The following is a 17,871-nucleotide window of genomic DNA, read 5'->3' as shown; positions in this document are numbered from 1 at the left end:
ACCCTATTTCTTAGGGTCTATGTCACTCTTAAGACGGCTCGTGTGGGTGGTGGGTACTGGCCTACTGGGTAGAGACAAAAAAAGGTAGGGGTGGGTTGGGCAGGGTTTATGGTCAACTCGCGCCCGACCTAAAATTTGAGCTTAAGACCGAGCCCGAGGTGAAGTCCGATTTTTCTAATTTAAACTTCGTCTGTATAGTAATTTGATGCATTCAAGTTGAGTTCGGGCCTAGGCCCTGGTTGAGTTAGTTAATAAATCAGCTCTAAAATTGTATATATATATATATATACAAAAGGAAAATCTATGATGCTGAAAAGATATGGTATGGGAAGAGTTTTGACCAATTAAAATCCATATGAATTTTGATAAATAACACCTAACTGGCTACCACGTTTATGATTCCAGTTGGCTCGTCAGAAGATTTTTATATATCATATCTTTTTGATATCATAGTTGAACCCTGGAAAAATCTATGATGTGGAAAAGATATGGTATGGAAAGAGTTTTGACCAATCAAAATTCACCCATGAATTTTGATAAATAACACCTAATGGGCTACCATGTTTATGATTCTAGTTGATTGGTTAGATGCTTTTATAATATCATATCTAGTCGAACCCAAATATGTATACATATATTCATGTATATATGTAAATATATATATATATGCAAATTTTACATATACCTAACCTAGCCCAAGTAAAATTTCCAGCTAGGCCAGTTCGGGCTCGGGTTGGGCCCACCCAAGTTGCACCCCTAAAAAGGGGAATGTCTGTTGGGGAGAGAGGGAGAGTTTGGATCTGTTTTCGGGTGCAATGTCTGTTGGGATCGTGTATTAAGAGGGAGGACCATATCCAAACACTGGACGATAATATCATGGGTTAGGTAGTCCGACAGGCCAATCCGGCCTAGACCATTTTCTCAAGCTTGGACATGATTTTAGGCCCATGGGCTTGGGCTTAGGCTTAGGCCTAAAACACTACACCTAACTTTTTTTAGGCCGAGCTCAAGCTTTCTCAAAAAAGCATGGCCCTAATCCAAGTTGAGCCCAAATAATATTTTATATAATAAAATTACTTTATTTTTTTTCTTTGTTCCTCTTCTTTTTTTTCAAGTCGTAATGAGATCTTTCAATATTTTTTGGGTTTTGAGGTAGTTTAATATAAATAACTCAATTTTGTTGTTGAGTAAACAATAAAGATACAATTTTTTATCAATTTCCCAGTTATACTTCAAGCTCTCGGAGAGTCAAGATCTAAGCCCGATAGTCTCGGGTTCAAGCCTAAACATGTTCTATTAGTGAAGAGGCAAAGTCCAGCCCGATCCCATGAACGGGTTTGTACAAGAATATATATGACCTTTGTATCAACCTTGAGATAAGAATGTAGGTTTGCACTTCACACACATTGCAATTAGGGGTGTTCACAGGTTGGGTTGGGTCGATTTGAGTCATTTTCTTCAACTGACCCAACATAGTAGGTTTATTTATTGACTAAATTGAAACCAATCGACCTTGAAACAAAAGGGTTGGTTTATTTAACCTCTCTTTTTTTCTCTTTTCAAAACTAAAGAGTGAAGACTCCAATAGTTGTCTCTCAATTCCAATTTCCAAGAGTACTTGACAGCAATGCTTGTAGGGGTGTCCATAGTTTGGTTAAACGAACCATGAGCAATTTTTGCAAATCGAACTAATAGTACCATTTTTTCCATTTCTCCAAACCGAAACCAAACTAGTACCACCGGTTAACCGGTCCGCCGGTTTTGGTTTTTGATCAGTTCGGTTCTTCAGTTTTTCGATTTTTTATATTTATAATATATCTTATATAAATATATGTATTATATTATATTATACATAATAAATGATATATAATATATTTATAAATAGATTATTATAAATATAATATAAGTATATTTATATATATATAAATGAATATATATATATTTATATATAATATATAGAAAATATGTGACATATATTAAAAATATATATATAATATACATATACCAGTCGGTTCAGTTAATCGCCAGTTTTTTGTAGGTTAACCGAAAATCGAACTGGTCCTTTAGTTTTTCAAAAATTCCAAATTGATCGGTTCGGTTCGACTTTTTGGTTTTTTAGTTTTTCATGGACACCTCTAAATGCTTGCTAAACCAAAAAATGTAATAAATAAACTAATAAAGGTAATAAATAACTTTATTTAACCTCTCTTTTTTCTCTTTCCAAAATTGAAGAGTGAATACTTAAAAAATCCAACATGTATGTCCATTCCAATTTCCAAGACTCCTTCACATCAATGCTTGCTGAACCCAAAAAATTAATAAATAACTTTACTTAAATTTAAGTTAATTATGATAGGGAGTAGAAGAGTAGGGTTGAATAGGGACTACTTAGTAATTACTTAAAGCATATAGGGTCGGTTCAGTTTAGTTCAGTTCTCACACAAACCAGAATCGATTGGTGGTTTTGAAAAATCAATCAATTCAGGTTGGGTTGGGCCAGCTTGGTCGATTTGATCGATTTGACATTTAATGTGAGCACCCCTAATTGCAGCTCGCATTGAGAACATCTCCCCCATATTTCATACATGTTCGTTGTCAATGTTCCCAATGCAGTTGGGATGTAAGGTTGGCATGAGGAGCATTTTGTGAGGAGCAAATTCAGACTCCCAAGATAATTGGTCATGTTTTTAGAATTGCCCATCCATTTGGAACCTAGATTTGGATTTCCTGTACTCAGTTTGGTATGTGCAGGTGTGCACTTCAAACCAAATTGGAACGACTCCAAATCACCTGCCCACAAGAACTTTGCCCACGTCTACCCACAACACACTACCCCCATGAATTGGGAACATCTCTCCACGCATAATACCATGTAAGAGGATGAGATGTTATCCATGTGTGACTGCGATTTTATGTGGGTGGAAGTGGGCAGAGTTTGTGCGGGAAGGAGATCTGGACTCGATTGAAACACGTAGTAAGTTCACATGGGTACCCCAGCTCACATGCAGAAGAAAATGAAAGTTACCGTAACATTTTTTGAAACTAGAATAAGGTGAAAAAAAGGAGTCTATTCATCTTCTTCCCCAACTCAACAACCAGAGAGCATCGGGAAGCTTCACCAATACCTCATGTTCTTCTCCTTCTCTATCGACTTCTCTCTATCTTTTTCTTTCTTCTTCTTCTTTTTTTCTCTTTTCGTCCTCTCTTTCTTCTTCCCTCTCCTCCATTCCTCTCTCCACCATCAGCTCTGGACTAATGAACTAGAACAACCACTACAAACCATGTAAGAAATGCAAGTGGCCAACACCTATTACTATTAGGGACGGGTTGAGATGAAGCTAAGAAACCATGGCAGGAACAACTTGTGCCGTTGTGCGCAAACAAAGTATTCCACCACGGATGAACTTGATGACTTGTGACATCACTTGCAGTATTGCTACAGAGGATGGGTGTTGTGGGATTTTGATATAGTTGAAGTATTCTCGGATTATCAGCCCCATACATCAATCTTTTCCCATCTCTACTAGAGTCTCTAGTGGTTTACGAACCAGGTTCACCGTGGTCAATACTCAATAGTAGACATCCTCATAACCTTAGACCCTAAAATTAACCAATCGTGATCAATGGTTTTGGCTTCCGATTCCCCCTAATTCTGGTGGTGAAAAAAAGCCGGAGAACCCCATACCAGGATTTTATTCGATGTTAGAAATATATTAGAGAAACATATGTTCTTAGAAATGGATTTGGAGTAGTTTCTACAAACTGTAATGTTTCGAATCTCTAAACTTGTGACAGCACCATGATATCATCGTCAATGTCCTCTCTGAGATTTGGGAGTCTTTATTTTATAAATCCCCATTCCCCAATGATCATAAATCTAGATCTCCTTCATTTTATTTTATAATTTTGCTTTTGAAATATCAACAAGAACAAATGAAATAACAGGGTTAAAATACATTGTTTCTCAAATTCGCACAAGGGAACCCCAATTTTGTGTATAGCTAATTTGTAATTGTAATGAGGTGAATGGAAGTGGAACATAGCAAACCGAGTGCAGGAAATCCAATCCGGTCTCATCCATTTGAGGATGGATTGAAGGAATGTCATGTTCACCTTGGAACTTCAAAGATGTCTATTTTTTTTTTACCTTGGTTGATCAATGTAGTTATTTTGTATTGATATGTCAATGGCATTTTTATAAATAGGGTAAATTACAAGAACCCCCTTGTATTATGGGGTTGGGGTCAGTGAAAAAGGCTGCCTCTATAATTTGTAATATAGACCCCTGAACCTTTACGTTGTGATAAATACCCCCTCAACCGTTAAATCAGGTGACGGAAGGTATTAAATTACCAAAACATTTCACTAAACTTTAGGCCCGGATGTATATATAATTACCGTCTTTCATTCAATTGTTTTATCACACACAAGACTTGGCTTGGCTTATTTCATTATTTTGTTCAGAAAACATATGGGCTCCCAGGCTTCCGTAGAAGAACTCTCCTCATAAATAATTGCCATCACTGTTTTCAAAACTAGATCGGACCAGAAAAATTGGGAATGACCGGTTTCCTTTTCCTCCAAAACCGTTGATTTTGGTCAGCAAATTGCTGAATTGGTCGGTTAACTGTTCGAATAGTTTTGACCATTTTTCATTTTATTATTTTTTTTTTATTTTTTTATTTTTTGTCAGAATAGGCTAGTCATTCGGGTCGAACGGTTGGACCATTCAAACGTGTAACCGGACCCCTGACCGGTTTGGTTTTAAAAACCATGATTGCCTCAATTCTCATCATCTAGCTTTCAATTTTCCAAAGGCTTGTGGCAACAAGACTTCTGGATAGAAACATAGTGTTTCAGCATCAATCCCTCCAGCAAGGCCCAGCGACACCTTTTGAACGTTCAGGATGTACAAACAGACCCAACAATGGTGGTTGATGCTATGCGATCCGGGCACTTCTAGCTGGCAAAAACCTGGCTCCTAGCTGTGACGGACGGTACCTGAGACGAAGAGGAAGGTGAAGAATTCTCGGGGAGCTCGTCCGGTGGGAACACTCCGATGCTTAAGTTAGAATTCTGAAAAAACTGGAGAATACAAACAAAGAGTTGAGAGTGCAGATGGCGCAAGTTCAATACTTCTTCTCTTCGAGGGTCGGGGTCTTTTTATATTGAAGACCTCTCAAATCAGGCGTAACTGCCTCTGCCACAGCCATTATTGCCAGAGCCAAGGTGGCGGATGTGGGCAGCCGTTGCAGGGTACGAACCTGTTAGGCGTGCCACATCTGGCAGAAGTGGCAGGCACGCCGCCGCCTGACAAGAGACGTGGGCGCAACCTTCAAATTCGGCAGGTACTATTGTCAGGCAGATCTTTTCTGCAGGTTGCCGAGCTACTTTGCACCGAGCTGCCTTGGTCCGAGCTACCCTACACCGGGGTGATGGGGTAGCCGAGGTGCGAGTGCTTGAGGCGAGCCTTAGGCAAGTATGGGCAGGAGTGTTAATGGAGTTATCCCGAAGTGGGGACACTTCGGGATACTTCCCGTAGATCGGGGTGTTCCCTTCTCAGGAAGGAAGAGTTCGGGGCCCACTAGGAGGAGCTCGGGAGTCCTCCTCCCTTAGGGAGAATTCGGAGTATGCTAGATGTTTCTTCTCGGCGAGCTGTTACGTCCGCCAAGTTATATTGCTGGGCTCCGGCAAGTTTAGTACACCGAGTTATGGCCAGGCTGCCACGCTAAGCTATCACTTATGTCAGGTTGTACCCACGTGTCCCCGTGCTACGAGGTCGAGCCAAATCATCCTCGATCAGTGGTGGCATCTGTCCAATCAAATCCAAGAAAGTTGCAGATCATGTCCTTGTTGCACCACCGGCCTTTCGCGGTGTGGTTATCGACTTCGGGCGCTACTGCTTCAGCCGATAATGAGACTTGCCATGAACATGGGTTGTCTTGAGATCATCTTGATATATTCGATTAATTCCAATACCCAAATGTTGAAGATTAAACAAGCTCGAAAGATTCTACAGAGATTTCATCATTAATTCTTTCTATTTCCTTGTCTTTTAATTCGATTCTTTCCTTGGCCCTGTTGAAGTCTTGAAGAGTTGGGTGTGTTGCTAATCAGTTTTGATTTATGTAATTTCCCTAACCCATTCAACTTGTTCAGAATTCAAGAAGTAATTTCTTGATAACCCAGAAATTCTGATTTTTGAAGCCATGATCTATATATCATTTGATTCATGTAGTTATTACATATACAGAATATTTTTTCAATCTGGAGGAGACTAGAGAGTGCTTCCAACACCCAATTCGTTACTTCAATTTTTAGCCTAGAAGATCTCTTAGGATTTGAGAATCACTTAGAAAAGTAGAAACAGTCAAAAGTCGTAATAACAATTAATACAAGTTTATGAGTAGGCAGCGAAACCTATTTACGTAAAATAACCAAACTATCATTCACGAATCACGATTCATCTCATATTGCTTTGAAGAGGAAATGCATAAACTTGCCCAAGGACTAAACCAGTTAGTGAACCCAATGTTTTGGATGAGTCCAATTTCCACACACTCTCTTTGGTCCCATCGTAGTTTGTAAACTATATTCCTAATGGCTAGAAACTGAAATTTGAGATTCATCCATCAGGCGTATGAGTTACACCGCTTTTACCAACAAAGAATGCAAACTGTTGTTTAAGAACTATAAGATGCCACAAATCCTTCATTGCTTACATCCTTTCCTTTAGTTCGATCATTAAAATAAATTCCAGCTTGGTTGAGCAGCGAGAGCAGATGCAACAATTCCTCGATAGATAGTTTTGAAGGCCTCTTCGCTTCAAATCCACCTGCCTTTAGAACCTCAGCAATCATTTCTTTGAAAGAAACCAAATCCTTTTCTGAGCAAGGGGATGGAAAACAGTGTTCTCCATCGCTCTGCTCCTCTTGCTCTTCTTTGTCATCATAGTCATCATAATTGTATCTAGTGGCAACATGGTCTTTGAGGGAATCCATCATCTGTGACCTTCTCAAAAGTTCAACCACTTTCTTCTTCTGCTTGAAAGTAGCTCCCAATGTCTTGTTCTTCTTGTTAAAACACGTCCGTGTGAAAGCCCACCATTCATGCATATCAACATCAGGGACCTTAGTCTTCGGCCAAATCTTCACAACAGATGAATCGACCTTTGGACAAGGAATGAAGTCCTTCTTGCTTACATCCATCACGAATTCCACCTCGGCAACCAACTTTACATTCACAGCCAATCGATTGAAAGCAGAATCACCAGGATTCGCCAACAGGCGTCGAGCAAACTCTTTTTGAAGGAGAAGTGTGGCGCTTCGAAATGGGTAGGCCCCAAATACAAGTTTCGCTATAAGAGGTGAAGATATCCCATAAGGGATGTTGGCAACAATAAGATCAAATGGGGGGAAATCCATCTTCAGCGCATCTTTACATATAACCTAAAAATCCCAATCCTTGATTAGCTTCTTTCTATCATTGTAAAAACTTCATATGTTTCTTTGAGACATTTTGTAGAATAATAAACAATTATCTTACGGTGAGTCGATCTTCAAGCCCACATTCAGCAACACGATTGTTGAGAACTTCAACCATCCGTTTGTCGATCTCAACGGCAAAAACTTTCTCAGCAACCTCAAGTAGCTTTAGAGTGAGATTTCCAGTTCCGGGCCCTATCTCAAGCACTGTATCAGTGGGCCTAATCTCAGCCCTTCGAACAATGGAGTCAAGAACTCGTGGGTTGGTGAGAATGTGTTGACCCCTGCTCTTGTGGAAATATATATACCCTTCTTGTCCTTCTCTCTTTCTTTTCCTCTCATCTTCATCATTGTCATCCCTGTGAACATAGTAACGACTTGGCATCGTGCCTAGTAGTCGAAGACAATGTTTCCGTGAGAGGAATCCGGTAACTGTGAGGCTAGTAGAAAGACATTTCTCCTGGAACAATGATTCCTTAAAATTAAAAAGAAAAAGGAAAAAAAAAGAATTCCCAATTGAAAGCCAAATTAAAGGTACCATGCAAGAATAGGACAAGATATTCATAAGGTGTCATCTTTACATACTAATGACTGCACAATGCAGAATGATTTGGTGCAAGTACAAGGTGCCAAAAGAACAAGAGAAAGGCCAAAGAAGACATGGGCGGAAGTGGTAAGAATGAACAAAGGACTTACAGTGTGACAGAAAACATTGCCCTTGATAGAGCAGAATGGCTGGACAGGATTCATGTAGCCAACCCAAATAGTTGGGATTGCAGCTGAGCTGAGTATCTTCAAATCAGTTTTGCATGGACTTTCCTAAATGTATTCGTAGGACACTTGTACATCACATTTCCTTTTTATCTCCTAGCTAACTTGACATAAATGAACAGCTAATGTACAAAATGAATGTCATTTTCATATCAAACATTACTTAGTAAGATTTAAGAAAAGCAAAGTTTTAGACCCATTTTGCAGGTATATAATGTCAGAAGTCAAAAAATATGAACCATTTTAATAGTATACTTTTCTATATATATTCTGAGTCCATTTTTTCTCATCTTGCTGAATCAGACTCTTGGACATGCAATGGATTCCAACTCCTGTGTCCATGTCCATGCAACACTATTTCAGATACAATAAACCCAGTCTCTCCTTCCCCATTGCAATTAATACATCCTCAAGTGCTTGCATGATATATTTTGATGTGCATCAGATGGCATTGATGATGAAACCAACCCCCTTTTTCTATGGATAACTGAAAATTCTCTCCATGAAAAAGACAGAAGCTATACAAAAACATTTTAAGGTCTAGGCATAACATCCTACAAGAAGATATCGTCCTGGATACATTTTTAAATGTCTAAATATCTCTCCCAAGTTCATTTCCTTGCACCTCCTCAAAATTTACAAATATCAACACCCTATCAAGAATAATGGATCATACATCTGCACATAGTCATCTAAAAGCAAAGGATTTCTTGAACTAATAAGCATGAAGACTCAAAGGCAATATATACAAATGAATCAATGCTAATCGAGGATTGGTGTGTAGTAAGGTTTGCAAATTGAGACTTCGTTAGTATGGATGAACACGGAAACAAATGATGGAAGTTAAATGAAGTAACAAAGGAAATTTCAAACTAAATGCTGTAATTATGAGTTGGAATCCATACATAGAAAAACTTAACACCAACCCCCCCCCCCAAAAAAAAAAAAGAAAAAAGAAAAAAAAATATCAGTTTCTACGCATCAGATTAGAAGCTAGGTAGGCTTTTGAGAAAGAAACACAGACCAGTATAAACGCCCTCCTCAGCCTCATGCGTTTTTTCTAATTCCTTCCCTTCACACTCCTTTTGTTGGGTCTACTTACAGATATTGGCTCACCAGGTGTATGCTGAACCCAGGCATATGAGTCTGCATGATTAAATAAATCAGGATTAACAAAATTGAGAGCTTTGTCGTATCGAATAAGAACACAAAATATGTCTGAAAAAGGTCATTACCCATTTACCCAGGCCTTGGGAGGGGTGGACTGTATACAGACCTAAGCTTTGGTGTTTTGATACAAACAACTGTCTACCAGAAGAAATAATGAAAACTCAACCCCATGAAAGAAATCCAACTTAGGCACTTAAATACTAGAGCAATTCCATTTCTGATCATGCAAGTAGAGACTAAAGTTCCTCAAAAAGGGATGAGGGTGGAAGAAAATCTCCAAATAAATTATCAAACTGCCATAGTTCATGCTCTCTAATGAGTCCATTTTCTCAATTTGTTTAATTCAAAGTGGATGTGTTAAGAGACAAACCTGGTGGTCTTAAGCTGGCCCTTTTCCTTCGAGGTTTGCCACTGGGCCTTCTCTTCGGGAATCGAGTATCTGTCAAGCTATGGAAAGCACTCAACTCCAAAATCACCGGCGTCAGCTGCTGAGGTGATCCAAAAACCCACCGAATCTTAGTTATCGGAGTAGCAGGCGTACCGGAAATCGCCAGAAAATGTAACGTTCGCCGAGCAAGGACTGTTCACACCAAATGAAGAATGGCATTCCTCAATGCTCCCAACCCAATTCCCATCCCCAACTCTCCAAATCGCGCTTGCTCACTACTCTCTCTATCCGTCCAGCAGAACCAACGTCAGATTAGTATAGGTTTACAAACCCCTCGGCTCGGAAAGAAAAGAGCCAACAACACCTTTTTTAGGTAAATAAAATTATAAAAAAGACCTTCTCTTATAACAATTATATAAACCACTGTTTTTCGAAAATTCTAGATTAGTACCTATAATTTAGGGGTAGTGTCATGTTAGTACCTGAACTCTAAATCGTGTCACTGCAGCACCCAAAATTTCAAAAACTGTTAAATTAGTCCAAAACTGTTAACGGATGTTAAATATCATGTAAAAAGATAAAAATACCTTTCAAATATCATCTAATTTTCCTATAATTAATATCGGATCTCTAACCACCTCCGATAGCAAGCATGTTATGTGATGCATCACAATCTCTGGGCACTCCTAGCTGGCTGAGAGTTGGCTCCTAACTGTGACGGACGGCCCCTGAGAGGAAGAGGAAGGTGAAGGGTTCTCGGGGAACTCTCCCGGAGGAAACACTCCGATGGCTAAGTTAGAACTCTGAGGAAAATTCAAAGAAGACATAGAGAGTTAAGAGTGTAGAAAGTGCTAGCTTCAATACCTTTGCTTCGTGAGGGTCGGGGTCCTTTTATACTAGAGCTCGGTCACATCAGGCATAACCGCCATTGCCCTAGTCATTATTGCCAGGGCAGGGGTGGCAGGTGCAGGTTGCTGCTGCAAGGTACGGACTCGTCAGGCATGCCATGCCTTCCAGAGATGGCAGGCAGAACGCCGCCTAGCAAGGGATCCGAGCACTGCCACCGGATCTTAGGAAGTGGGAAGCAGTCCTTTGGGCAAGCTCGGTTCAGGTCGGTGTAGTCAACGCACATGCGCCATTTACCATTGGCCTTTTTCACCGAAACGGGGTTGGCCACCCAGCTCGGGTAATGAACCTCCCTGATAAAATCGGCTGCAAGGAGCTTCCCGACCTCCTCGTCAACTGCCCTCCATCGCTCTGGGGCTAGGTTGCATTTCTTTTGTCTAACGAGCCTAATTACAGGATCAGTTTGAGCCTATGAGTTATAATGTTGGGGTCTATGCCGGGCACTTCTGTCGTTGACCATGCAAAAACATCTAAATTTTCGAGTAAGAAACTTACCAGTTGAGATCGTAGGGGTTCTTCAACAGAAACACCAATCTGAAGTACCTGAGTTGGATCCTCTGTCGAAGCCGGGATGGGGATGGTCTCTTCAGTAGGCGCGGCTCGCTATGCGAACTGCTCCGTGGGTCGCTCTAGCTCGAGGTCGTCTGCTACCTTGGCCTTTCCTTTGAGGCCGGCTACGTAGCACTTGCGGGACTCGAGTTGATCACCTCGCGTCACTCCAACTCTGAAGTCTGTAGGGAACTTCATCGCCAAATGGTAGGTGGAGACTACTGCTCGTAAGGCGTGGGTGATGGGCCGACCTACTATTGCGTTGTACGGGGAGGGGGTCGCGACCACCAGGAACTCATGGCTGAACCTTACCACACTAGGCCAGGTGCCAACCTCCACGGGTACAGTGATTCTCTCTAAAGGTTTGACCTCTTCACCGCTGAATCCCACGAGTGGAGTGTTCGCGGGCTTCAGGTCACCTTCCTGGAGCTGAAGCTGATCGAAGGTGGAGCTGAAGCTGATCGAAGGCTGCCTTGAAGAGAATATCTGTCGAGCTGACTGAGTCGACTAGGATGCGCCTGACCTCAAAGTCGTTAGTCTTAATCTTTATGACGAGCGCGTCATCATGGGGGTAATGGACCGCTCACGCATCATCTTCAATGAAGAAGATCGGTTCTTCCACCCTTGGCCGCTTTGGGGGGTTAAGCTCTTCCCTGGCGGCCTCGCGGGCTGATGACCGAGCTACTGCCGAGGTGCAGCCCGCGACAATTGATCCTCCGACAATTACATGGATGGTCCCCCGGACTGGTCTCTCGTCGGGAGGCTGCCTCTGCGACTATTCTGCTTGTCTATTGGACTCGGGAGCTTCTTTTCTCTGCTTCTCATGCCGACCTGCTTTACTATTATTATTATGCTATACAAAATTTCTCAGATATCCGTGACGGATAAGTTCTTCTATCTCGTCGCGGAGGTTCTTACAGTTTTCGGTACTATGACCGTGATATCTATGGAAACTACAATACAAGTTTTTATTCCTAATATTGGGATCGGCCTTAAGCCGAGGTGGCCACTTCACATATGGGGCGTCCTTGATCGCCATGAGAATCTCGGCCCGCTTTGTGTTGAGGGGTGTATAATCCCTTTCTGTTGCCGGAGCTCAGAAAGGCTGAATTGGCTTTGTGCCCGAGCTTGGTTCTTCTTCTTCTTGCTGTCACTTGGAGCTGGGGGCTCTAGTTCCCTTTTTCTTTTTTCAAGGGCCTGCTTGCCATTCTGGTTTATCTCCTCCCCTGTCCCTATGAACCGATCTGCCAATTCGAGGAACTCGGTCACGGTCTTGGGTTGGTTGACCACCACGTGCCATATGAACTCCTTGTGGGTAATGCCCCGCTTGGCCGCAGTGAGCCGAACTACAAGGTCTAGGTCGGGTATCTGCAGACAAGTGTCATTAAACCGCTTGATGTAGTTCCGGATGGACTCTCCTTCCCTCTGGACTATGCTGAGGAGGCTTTCTTGGGTCCTCGGGCACCTTTTACTGGTGATGAAGTGGGAGGTGAAGAACTGCACAAACTGTGCCCAGCTCCCTATTGAACCTGGCACGAGGTTTCGGTACCAAGTGCGGGCTACTCCCTTGAAAGTAGTGGAGAAGGCCATGCACATGCAAGACTCGCTCGCTCTGGCTAGATGCATCTGGGACTGAATGGCGTCCACGTGGTCGTTGGGATCGAAGGACCCATCGTGCTTGTCCAACGGGGGGAGCTTGAAGTCCCTCGGCATAGGGACAACAAGGAGCTCTGGTGACAGGGGGGAGGGAATTGAAAGAAGCGGTGTAGCTTTTACCTCTACCTTGCCTCTGAGCTCGGGCAGGTTGCGTGTGGCAATTCGGCGAGCTCGGCGACGCTTCGCTACTTCTTAGCCCGGCTCGGCATTGGTGCTGCTAGCCTTGGTATTACTGAGCTCGATGGGCACGGGGAAAAGCTTGGACGACTGTCGGTAGCTGCGAACAGAGGGACCTTGTTCCAGGTCGTCGGCCAGCACTTCGAACTAGTTTTTAGTAAGCGGAGGTTCAAACTGCGAGCGCTGAGGTGACACCGACCTAACTGGCTGGGAGGCCCCCGACCTAACTGCAGGCCGCGAGGCGGGGGTAGGGGGTCTTTCCTTCCTTCCATGGGATGATACCGAGGTCTCTCCTCGGCGGGAAGGAAGTTCACTCCGGCGGTGAGGCTTGGTCGGCTGCGCAGCTGGATGCCGAGGAGGGAGTGAAGGAAACTGTTGCTGATACTGATGTTGGGAAACTTGGTGCAACACTTGCTGCCGGTAGAACTGGAGTTGCTGGAACTGTTGCATTTGAGCCTGCATGGCTCGCATGCACAGCATCAAATCCTCAAGCTGACCTTGGCTGGCCACCGGAGGGAGGATGGTGGGTTCAGCGAAGGTTGTTCCGACTGCAGAAGGCAGTGGAACAGTCATGGATGCTACCGTCTGAGGCACATTCAGACTTGGAACCCCATCCACAGAGAGGGGGACGGTGAACTGCCCGAAGCAAACGGTGGGTAACTAGGGTTGTTCCTCATTGGTGTTCCAGTGTCCGGCGTTGCTAGAGGAAGCCATAAGTGTTGCTGATGAGTTCTTGGGAGAAGGTTTCACAGAAGTTAGAGGAAGGCCTTTTGAAGCGTTCTCACAGACGGCGCCAAATGATGCAGCACAATCTGGGCACTCCTAGCTGGCTGAGAGTTGGCTCCTAACTGTAACGGACTGCACCTGAGAGGAAGAGGAAGGTGAAGGGTTCCCGGGGAGCTCTCCCGGAGGGAACACTCCGATGGCTAAGTTAGAACTCTGAGGAAAATTCAAAGAAGACATAGAGAGTTAAGAGTGTTGAAAATGCTAGCTTCAATACCTTTGCTTCGTGAGGGTCGGGGTCCTTTTATACCGGAGCTCGGTCACATCAGGCATAACCGCCACTGCCCTAGTCATTATTGCTAGGGCAGGGGTGGCAGGTGCAGGTTACTACTGCAAGGTACGGAATCGTCAGGCGTGCCATGCCTTCCAGAGATGGCAGGCAGAACGCCGCCTGACAAGGGATCCGAGCACTGCCACCGGATCTGGTAGGTACGGATGCCAGGCATATCTCCCTGCAGTCTGCCGAGCTACTGTACACCGAACCACCTTGGGTAGGTTTGCCTTGCACCGAGGTGCCGAGGTGCCCGCATTGGAGGCGATCCTTAAGCAAGTACGAACAGGAGTCTCGATGGTGCTGTCCCGAGGTGTTTTCTCCCTCGAGACACTTAGCCAAAAGTTGGGGTGCTTCCTTCTTAGGAAGGGAGAGCTCGGAGTCCCTTAGGGGGAGCTTGGGTCCCTTTGCATGGGGGAGCTCGGGGTGTTCCACCCTCAGGTTCGGGGCGAGCTGGGCCTTTCTTCTCTACGATCTGTCACACGCACTGAGTCGTTTGGCTGGGCCTCGGTGAGCTCGCTGCGCCGAGTAGTGGCCAGGCTGTCACGCTGAATTGTCACTTATGCCAGGTCATGTCCACGTGTCCCCGTGCTACGAGGTCGGGCCAAATCACCCTACATCATTATGGATTCAGGTATTCACATCAACAATGGAAATGCAAAAAAAAAATAGTGTGAATTTGTCCATTGGTAAGTGTTTATACCTTACGAAACATACAAAACTAAAACCTAAAATAACTCAAGGGGAACCCTTGAGTTTGTTGTTGCTAATAGGGGGAAGAACAACAAGACCCATTAAGGATAGAGGCGAAAGAGGAAGAAGACGCAGATGGGGAGTGTTTTCATTGCCTTTTGTTGAGTTCTGGGGATGAGATGTCTTTGGTGCTCTTGCTGGAGTTGAAGGATTTCAAGTGCGGTAAAAAATTCTCCATTTTTCTGAATCGAGAAGAAGAAAGGCAAGAGAGGATGGTAAAAAATTCTCAAGTATGGCTCTTCAATTTGGTTTTTCTCCCCCTCTCCCTCTCCCATTCCTTCTTTTTTTTTCCTTTTGTGCTTCTGTGCAGACCTTCTTTTGTATTTCTATTTCCCCTTAAATCTCTCGATTTGGTTTTTCTCCTCCTCTCCCTCTTCCATTTATGTGCAGACCTTTTGTATTTCTTTCTCCCCTTAAATCTCTCTCTAATACAACAATCAGTTCCATCCCAAGATAGAAAACAATGAGTAATGTCTTCTTTCAAGGTAGATGATGATGAACAGTGTCTTTTTTTGAAGGATAGTATTGACATTTTCAAAATTTTGAAATTGCACATATCATCACATGATAAGATAACTGATAGACTGCTAACAATAGAGACTAAATTATCAGTTTTTGGAAGTTTAGGTATTGTAGTGACACGATTTGAAGTTTGGCTACTAACTTGACACTACCCCTAAACTACAGGGTACTAATATGAAATTTTCCCTTCTTTCAGAAGTAAATGCAATCACCCTTGTGTTTTGATCCTAACAACCCCCATACTTTTGAAAAAAAAGTGCAATTCATTATCTTTTCAATAATTAAAATATGAAAATTATCAAAATACCTTATGTCGTTAAGGAATTAACCAACAAATATCATTTTTGTCTTTTTAAATTGGTCACTCTAATGAAAAATAATATCTAATATGGCTAAATGATAGAATCTATCTTCTGAAGGTGTTGAGAGTGTTCTCTCTTTTGTTACATCTACAAGTGCCATTGTTCTCCTCATTTTAACATGTATATGCTAGGGTAATTGTATTTGGAAATCTATTTTTCTGGTATTCTACGTTTTGCATGTCACTGACTCCCCTTTGAAGTATGAACACAAACCTAAATGCAACAAAATGAAATTAAAGTTTGAAGCATCATTTCAAGGATGGTCACCATTGCAAACACTTGGAAGATTGGAACTAGTGCCGTGAGCTTGAACTTTATAATTGACATTTGCCCTAATCTTTAAACATTAGAACAAGTACAAGTATTGAGAGTATTGAATTTAGGAGAGATCAATAATCCTTTTAGGGCTTTCATTGTTTCTGAGGAGATCAAGGGGAGAAAGTAAAACAATATTGTTTGTTTAAAAGAGATGCCATGGGTGTGCTTCCATTCATTCATAGAAGGTATCTAGACCTGTTCATGGGCCGGGCCGGGCCGGGCTCGGGCCGGGCTTTTAGTGTTCATTAACGAAAAAATAATAGGCCCGAGCCCGAGCCCGGCCCGACCAACGGGCCTAGAACTTGGGCCCGAGCCCGGCCCTGATAAAAAGCCCGAAGCCCGACCTAATAAAAGAAATTAAAATTTTTCCCTACATTATCTATTTTAATTTAGATGTTTTTCCCCCTATTTAAATAAACACTATTTTACATTCTTAAATCAAAAAATTTATTCAAATGGAAATCACATAACCCATTTTAATTTCATTCTTTTTTTTTCACAATCAAGTGAATCAACAACCTTCTTTAAGGTTGTTTAATATATTCCCTGTTGTTTGGTTGTTTCTATACAACCAAGGCAAACCTGAAATAAAACACATAAGAGCAAATCATATAGGTTCATATTCCTACAAATAGCATCACAAACTAAAACTAAATTCATATAACTTCAAGTTCATGTTCCTCCAAAGTCATAAAAAAATAATTTGAATAAGACAAACAAAATCCATAAAACATGTTCTCCATCCATTATTGAATTCACCAACAAGATGGAATATTCCAACTCTCAAGTTCCAAGCCATTCTAAAAAATAAAATAAAAGACTTCATTGCCCATATGACCATATCAAATAAAACATGTTCTAGGCTTCTAGCCATCTCCATTCATTCTTGAATTCACCAACAAAATTGAACATTCCAACTTCCAAGTTCCAAGCCATCCTACAAAAGAAAATAAGAGATAAATTCAATACCCATGTCACATATGTAATTTGTTATCATGTCAAATGACAAATAAATAATGGAAACATATGTTATTATAATACCTAAAACATATCATCAAGTTCAATATTTTCATCATCATCATCACTACTATTTGATTCTCCATCCTCTTCTAACAAGCTTGAACCTGAAGAAGCCCCTAACAAGCTTGATCCCCCTGCATACAATTGGTAAATCTATTAGAAAAAATTCAATGAATCATATATTTTAATAAACAATAAATAAAAAAATTACCTAATACAAGGCCTTGTGCACGAAGCCAATCTTCAAGACAAACCAAAGCTTGAATTGTCTTGGACTTAAGTGAACTTCTCCAAGGATTGATCACCTTCTTTCCGATGCTAAATGCAGATTCGGATGCAACTGTGGAAATAGGAATAGCCAAAATATCTCGAGCCATTGATGCCAATTCAGGATACCTAAGAGAACTCTTATTCCAATACTCCAAAACATCAACATCTGCTTTGATATCAAGGTTTTGTTCCTCCAAATAAAGGTCTAACTGAGTTTTTTCACTTTGAATCTTTCTTTTCGAATTCAAAAATTGCTCATAATCCTCAAACCCATCACCATCATCATTTCTCTCACTCATGTCAAATTGACTAGAAGATCCAATAAAGGAGGTGGAGGAAAAGTTTTCTTTGTATTCATTAAACAAATCATGGAGAGTTTTAGTTATAGCATTAACATGCTCCTCAGCTTCATCCCCATAAAGTTTATCAAAACAATACTCCACTAACCTAATCTTGCAACGAGGATCCAAC

General features: G+C 42.0%; 1 protein-coding gene across 9 annotated transcripts; it reads right to left on the bottom strand.

The window, feature by feature from the left end:
- Positions 1 to 6,448: 6,448 nt before the first annotated feature.
- Positions 6,449 to 10,138, bottom strand: DIM1B (Ribosomal RNA adenine dimethylase family protein). 9 transcript variants are annotated; one of them, XM_088896670.1, is made up of 5 exons: positions 9,796 to 10,138; positions 9,491 to 9,563; positions 9,280 to 9,401; positions 7,546 to 7,959; positions 6,449 to 7,448 (listed from the first exon to the last, which is right to left on the bottom strand). In XM_088896670.1, exons 3-5 carry the CDS (start codon positions 9,304 to 9,306, stop codon positions 6,684 to 6,686), a joined length of 1,206 nt encoding a protein of 401 aa, XP_088752796.1. In that variant the 5' UTR covers positions 9,307 to 9,401; positions 9,491 to 9,563; positions 9,796 to 10,138; the 3' UTR covers positions 6,449 to 6,683. The 9 variants fall into 9 exon arrangements, with proteins under 9 accessions (XP_088752796.1, XP_088752797.1, XP_088752792.1 ...); XM_088896671.1 differs by having other exon boundaries at positions 7,546 to 7,944; positions 9,796 to 10,137; XM_088896666.1 differs by having other exon boundaries at positions 7,546 to 9,401.
- Positions 10,139 to 17,871: the final 7,733 nt, after the last annotated feature.

This window comes from Nelumbo nucifera, chromosome 1 (assembly GCF_055504915.1).
Source record: "Nelumbo nucifera cultivar China Antique chromosome 1, China Antique-T2T, whole genome shotgun sequence".
Classification (NCBI taxonomy): Eukaryota; Viridiplantae; Streptophyta; class Magnoliopsida; order Proteales; family Nelumbonaceae; genus Nelumbo; species Nelumbo nucifera.
This window is presented reverse-complemented; position numbering and strand designations above follow the sequence as displayed.